At 32.6% G+C, this 7,432-nt stretch overlaps 1 protein-coding gene across 1 annotated transcript; it reads left to right on the top strand.

The window, feature by feature from the left end:
* Window positions 1-526: 526 nt before the first annotated feature.
* On the top strand, window positions 527-3,760 carry LOC147395543 (secoisolariciresinol dehydrogenase-like). The gene is made up of 2 exons (XM_086452275.1): window positions 527-690; window positions 2,755-3,760. Exons 1-2 carry the CDS (start codon window positions 653-655, stop codon window positions 3,626-3,628), a joined length of 912 nt encoding a protein of 303 aa, XP_086308401.1. The 5' UTR covers window positions 527-652; the 3' UTR covers window positions 3,629-3,760.
* Window positions 3,761-7,432: the final 3,672 nt, after the last annotated feature.

Below are 7,432 nucleotides of genomic sequence, written 5' to 3'. Positions count from 1 at the left end.
GGATGCTCGATAGCCATCCGTTTTATACACTATGGATCAAGTTCGAAAAATAATAAATTTTTTTTTTAATATGAATATTTTTAGATGACTGTGTTGTTGGATTATTAATATGATAATCAATGTAGGTCCAATGATTTTTTTAAGATTTAAAATCTAAAAAAATAAATATATAGGTAGAGAACGGTGAAGAGAGAGAATTATTATTATTTTTTTAATAAGTTATTTACTTCACCATCAGCGTGCATTACATCCATCCACCAAAAGTCTGTCATATTAACAGCACTCTAAATTAATTCAACCCATTAGAACTAGGGTCATACCGTCATCATCAAATGATTTGATGATTTTTGGTTCCATTATTGATTTATTTTTATTTTTATAAAACAACTTATTATTTAGGGTGTCGTCTATTTCAAACTTACTAATAAACAAAATTAAAAAATCTAGAAGAAAAAAAAACGGAGTCAAAGACGAGGGGTCGGTTGTATCTGAATCCTCCATCTATATATTCTTCCATTTCTCTTCTTTCATTCCATCTTCCTCCATCTCTGTTTTTTCGCTAAGTAATCTTTCATTCTAACTTCCTCCATCTCCATCTCCATCTCTTTTCTAGTTAACCCATCTTCGCAGATAATCTACACAAAAGGAAAAGATGAAGGCTGCCCACTTAATAGCTCCAGTTGCAAGAAGGTATATCTTTCAAAACTTAAGGATGTGTTTGGGTACAGAATATATAACTCTGTCCTGAATATATTTGTCTAATATTATTTACCTTACAAGGATTATTGGGGTGTGAACCCGGAGGGGGTCGTTCAATGGCAATTTCCGATCCAATAAGTAGTGAGAGTCCATAGGTTGTGTTCGATACCCAATATGAGCAATATTTTCTCGGGGCCACTTGCGTGGGCGCTCCCTCACTTCCCTGTTGCATGTGGCGTGCGGGAGTTGCATGTGCCCAGGGAAGAGACCCATATGCCTTGGCTCCAACCCTGATTCATCCGGTCCCCCTAGTCGGACGTAAGTCCAGACACCCCGCCATCCAAAAATATATATATATTGGGGTGTGCAAGACGTTAATATTATCTTCCATATACAGTGGTTCTATAGAACATTTAAATGGCTCCACCAGCTAATTAAGTGAAGTTTTTTATTTTTATTTTTTTATAACTGATTTTTGAATGCTTATTTTTCCAATATAAGATTTTTGGTCTGATTTTCATGGGATGGTTCTATCATGATAACATTAATGGTACAAATATTCTGTTTTTTCTTTCACCAAAAAATTTCCTTTAGGAAAATCCATAATTTTATTCATAGTCCTAGATTCCATTTTTATGACCTGCATTTTGTAAACCCCACGTTCCTATTGGTCCACCTGTATAAGAATTCCAAATTTGCAAAAATACCCACCTTCTCGGCTACTACCATGTTGGGAGTCCACCAATACACAAGGAACAATAGAAATGTGGGGTCTGAACAGGGGGGTCTCCAAAATAGACTCATAGTTTTTAAGCTTGTCGTGTGGACTCAAAACTGGTCCAGATTGGATTTCCAGGTGAGCTTCTTAATTTGACTGAACCAACTAATCAAGTAGCCCACTTGTTAACATGATCTCGTCGTCTTGAAAATGCACAAAGTTGGATTAAAATCTTGACCAAAATATTTTGTTGTATATATTAATATCTTTTAAAGTTTCATATAAAAAAAAAAAAATTTTATTTTAAATATTTTTGGCCACTCACGGATTTATCCCAACTTACTTGGTATGTGTGATTTGTTGGATAGTATATATACCCAAAGGATTTGGGCAAGATATGGAGCTCTAAGAGGCTAGTTGCCTCATTTTTGCTAATCCAGCCTACAGGTCCATACACTCTCATCATTAAAAAAGAAAAATTAACTTTTATTTTTTATTTTTAAATATTTATAGAATCAATACATTTTTATTGATTCATTTGAGTCATTTAGGAGTTTTTGAGCTGACTCAACTTGATCGATATTCGAGATAAATCATGTTTTCAATTTTTAAAACCATAATCCTAATGTGTAATATAACTAAATGGTCTAATTGCAATATTGTTGAAAAGATTTTGAAAATTCGTTCCAAAATCAAAGAAAAAAAGAAAAAGAGAATAATCGCAAAAGATTTTTTACGTGATTAAACCTGGGTATTACTTACATCCATTGGTTCGAAGAGTCATTCTACTATATTTCAAATATAATATTACATGATTGCATTCCACCATCTCCACAGATCTCATTTTCCTCTTATTTCTCCTCCCGTTTATATCGACTTTAATCTTTTTAGATAAATAAATAAAAATCCTAAACCTACAAGAGACATTCAAGCCTCTTCAGATTACAATTTTCATATTCACCCATGTCCAAATACAGTAATAATTCAGAAGGGAAGAATCCTTTACATTATTATCCATCTAGATCCGAATAATATATTGCTTTGAAAATTATATTCTCTTGTCCTTCAAGATATCTTTATTCTATTACTTTAATAGAGGATTAGTTCTTATAAATAAATAAAAATTATAATGGTAAAATAGAATAATATAGCAATGAAATAGAATTACAGGAAAAGAAAAAAAAAATGTTGTACGGTCTGAAATTATCTGATCCAACCGATTTGAATCAGGATAAAAATTCAGATATGGTTATGGATATACTCAGATCTGATTTGAATTCGATCCATTCAAGCCGTAAGTGTTAATTATGAAAATTTAAATGTATTTACTTGTGCAGGTTAGAAGGCAAGGTAGCAGTAATAACAGGTGGTGCGAGTGGGATTGGTGAGAGCTGTGTGAGGTCTTTTATCCGTCATGGTGCAAAAGTTGTCATAGCTGATGTCCAAGATGATCACGGCCTATCCATTTGCAATGACATCGGCTCGGATGACAATATATCGTACATCCATTGTGATGTTAGAAATGATTCAGATGTTCGAAATGTTGTTGACACTACCGTCTCGAAGTATGGAAAGCTTGATATCATGTTTAACAATGCTGGTATAATTGGAGAGTTTGAACCTAAAATAGTAGATATCGATAATGAAGAGTTCAAGAGAGTGTTCGATGTCAATGTACATGGTGCCTTCTTGGGCGCAAAGCATGCTGCGAGAGTTATGATACCAGAAAATAAAGGAAACATACTCTTCACTGCAAGTTTATCTTCGGTCACTGCTGGCTTGACATCGCATGCATATTCTGCATCAAAGCATGCTGTGGTGGGATTGACAAAGAACTTGTGTGCCGAGCTTGGACATTATGGAATTAGAGTAAATTGTATCTCTCCTTATGGGATTATCACCCCGCAAATGATTGCTATGAAGATGAGAGAATTGCGCCAGGGAAAGGAGGTGCCTAATTGGTTTACTAAATCGAAAGGGCCGATGATGAAAGGGGAAGATTTAGCTGAGGCATCTATTTTTTTGGCTAGTGATGAGTCCAAGTATGTGAATGGTCTCAACCTCATTGTCGATGGGGGTTTTAGCACAACCAATCAAGCTTTCTCCATAGGTACTGAGGAGTCCAAGTTTGTGAACAGTCTCAAGAACCTCATTGCTGATGGAGGTCATAACACAACCAATCAAGTTTTCTCCGCAGCTATGAAATTTTGAAATCCTATTTCTATTAGTAGAATACTTCTTGTTCTATGAAGGTCAAATAAATTAATATCATTATTGTGCATGTTATGTTCGAAATTGTAGTTGTGGATTGCAAATGTGAAATTGAACAAATATTAAAAGAAACTTTGGTAAGTAAGGTTCGTTCCACAGGAACAATAGTGATTCAAATTTTTTTTCGAATTGAAATCAAAATAAATTTTGAAAATAGATTTTAAAATTAAAATAGATTATAGAAGAATTACAACTAAGAAGGAAAATGAAATTAAAACAATGGTAGAAATTAAAGTAATGTAAAAGAATAGAAAGATCAATTCAACCTTTGCAAGTTATCTTAGTAATTTAAGAACTCTAATTCAATCTCAATCCACGCAATAAATCATTGTTCGTGAATTGAAAGATAATTCGATTAAGTCTAATAGATGAATCCAATAGTAGGTGATTAGTGAATCAAGATGGTATTATCAGATTTATATATCAAGTTGTCTTTAAGCATAATTAAGCTTCATCTTATCTAAGCATGAATCATCAAAGTGAGGACAATCGATACAAATCGGATAATCCAAACTTAATAAACTTCACATAGGCACAGTTAAAATAAAAATATTATAATTGCTTAAACTAGATCAAGATAGATTCGTTCCGGCATCATTGACCTTTCTATAGAGAGTCTAGCCAGTCATTGCGATGAGCAAGTTGCAACAAAATAAAACAGAGAAAATATGGTGGAGAAGAGAGTGAGACAATCTATGTTGCAATTTGATTCTCAAACTTTAGCTTGAATCTCTCTTATTACAAAGCTTCAAAATAAACTAAGAACTAAACTAAGATTACAAAAAGAAAAGAGAAGAAATGGTTCTTTTAGCTCTCACTCTAAAAGAACTCTCACACAAAAATTAGAAAAATACAGAGAAATTAGGAAGATCAAGAGGGACCCCTTCCTTTGGGACAACTCCTCAATTTATAAATTTTCTATTCGGATTTTTGGGTTGTCTTTCTGCGATATTTGATTCGAGAAGAGTCCACCGTTACAACGGTCCTAGAACTTTCAGTACAAATCTTGAGACATAAGTCCTCGAGATTACCACTAAGCACTAGGGGTCTATCGTGACACTATGACGTGGTGGATTTTGGCTCCAAATTTTGGGTGTATAATCCATATTAGCTCCCTCATTGTAACTAAAATTGTTACAAAATTATTTGTTTAAGAAATTGCCTCCTTTTAAACCTACAAATAATAAGAAATTTTATTAGTTTTAATAATTTTGCAATTTAATACAATTTGCTTTTATTTAAGTAGAAATAGCAATCACGTTGAAAGCACCCTCGATCCGCGAGTAACAAATCCATTTTTTTTTTATAGTTTGGGAGTCATCACCTAGTTATTATAGTCTAGAACCGAATATTGACTCTAAATAGATAAAACATTAGATCTACAAAAAAAGAACGAGTCCGAGGACCACGTTATGGGGTTGGAAGGTGTTAGGCACCAACCTCACTCGACAATCGCCAGTCTATACTTTTTCGCAAAAAAATTACATTACTAAACCGACCTAAAAATAAATAAATAAAAACAATACTTGGTTGATTGCGACAACTGGTTCCCTCTGAGCTAACGGAGAGCTTCTTCGTATGAGTTTTCTTATTTTTTTCTCTGTCACTAGATCTGCTTTTGATCTTCAAGTTGAGGTATCCTCCTCCTAGAGTATTTTCTGATTTTTTAGATATTTTTTTAAGATTTCTAGGTGTTTTTGACGGGTTTCTAGGTGTTTTTTGAGTAGAAACTAGGGTTTGGATGTTAGATAGGGAGTTGGGGCTTCAAATTTAGGATTTTGGGAAGGCTATGGAGTGTTTCTAATCTATTTTTCCTAGGTTTCTCTTGACCTATGAGATTGGGTTGTGGAGACTCCTATTTATAGATTTTTTAGAAGAGTTGGTGTTTAATTAGGTTTCTTTTAGATAAAGTGAATTAGGATTTTGACTTAAGTCTTATTTAATTGACTAGGTTTCTTTAGATTTTTACGTATAATGAAAGAATATATTTTTGATTTTTGGAGAACCCCCTTAATTATATTTTAATTCTTTAGACCCCCAGATGGAGGGGTCCTTTAATAAATATCAGGAGGTTCCACTTAAATAAGTGGGCAACCATCAACAATTTTACCTAAAAGCTTGATTGATTGGTTTAAAAATTTTAATTTTAATTAGGATTTCACTTTATATTAATTAATGTTTTAATTATTAATTTTAAAATTTTAAATTCTTAAAATTGAAAAATTACTGTTTTGCCCCTAAAAAAGACTTTTGCATTGAAAAGTCATTTTTTGATGTTTTGAAATGTTTTGGATTAATTTTTCGTAAGGAATTCGGTGAGATTATCGGTTTGTGTCACTCATGAATTTTTTGGCATGAAATGATCATGGACCTTATGAAGGGTATTTTCGTAATTTTGTTAAATATTATGAAAATTGACGAAATGGTTTATTTGGTTTTAGTTTGTTGTTTTATATATTCGAAAGGATTTTCCTTAGCGTAATGTAAGCTCTAAGGATGTTTTGATGTTATGGGTATTTTGATAATTTGATCATTTTTTAGTGATTTTTCCCGTAAAACTTTTTTTGTCTGAAGAATGATGATTTCTATGTTTTGAGGTCATATTTTCTTAGCGTAGCGTGATTTCTAAAGTTTTGTTTGCTTGAGATACCTCATCTGAATTTCTGAAACATATCTAGTAACAAACAAAAACATTGGAATATGCATCCATCATTGGGAACCGTCACAATTGGGTTGATGAGTTGATTAATCAGGCGAGTGCGAAAATGGGGTGTCTACACACGTGTCGATAAATCTTGTGAAATAATGGTCCCAAAAATGGTTTTATGGGACCTTATCATGTTAAATATGTAAGAATATTTCATATTTTTGTATGACCCACACACCCACCATGTTTTGGGTAAATTTTTTTTTTTCTTTCTGAAATACTATTGAATTCTATAAAAGCTTAAATCAATCATAATAATTCCTATGACAAAAATCCTCTTGCTTGCTTAGATAAAAGAAAAGAAAAAAAAAAGAATGGTTTTCTGATATACTTCCCCATCATAGAACTGTAGATCATTTGCCTCAGGATACGCAAACCCATAAATCTTTTTCTTATGTATCTCGAAGCAAATGATCTACAGTTCTGTGATCGGGGTGCATGTCAAAGGGGGGCGTTAGATTATCACGACTTAAAAAAAAAAATCCTATATCAAGTAAAATAGCAAAACGTATAGAGTCTAGAATAAAAAGCTTCATGTTAGGAAGCATAAGATAAAATGAAGAATAATGTTGACGTGATCTCAAGATTGTACCTCATATCACACTTTCTTGATGTGGAAGTGTATAGCAATCATAGATGATTTTCATCGAGACATGATAAATAGTTATCTTCCACTTCTTAGGTAAAATTTTTTAGCCTAGGTAGCCTTTAACCACAAAATTATTTTATTTAAACCTTCAAGCATAAAGAACAAGATACAATTCTTGAAGCAGAAGATGATGAGATTTTTTTCATAGAAAATTCTAGATTATTTTATAAGGGGTTAAAGCATGGTTAAAAATGATGAATCTAAGATGAGGTTAAATAGATTAAATTTCATTTATTATAAAGATTGAAGAGCTTGAATATGAAAGGAAATTAAAGATTTTTTACAGCAAAATGAAAATGAAGGTATGTAAATTATTTTTTAGAATAATGATTTCCTGATGCTCTCCTAGGCCCCATCATAGAATCGTAGATCATTTGTCTCAGGATAC

The sequence above is a fragment of the Akebia trifoliata genome, chromosome 8, assembly GCF_017979445.1.
Source record: "Akebia trifoliata isolate Shusen 1 chromosome 8, ASM1797944v1, whole genome shotgun sequence".
Taxonomy (NCBI): Eukaryota; Viridiplantae; Streptophyta; class Magnoliopsida; order Ranunculales; family Lardizabalaceae; genus Akebia; species Akebia trifoliata.
Note: the sequence above shows the minus strand (reverse complement) of the source record. Positions and strands in the feature narration are given on the sequence as shown.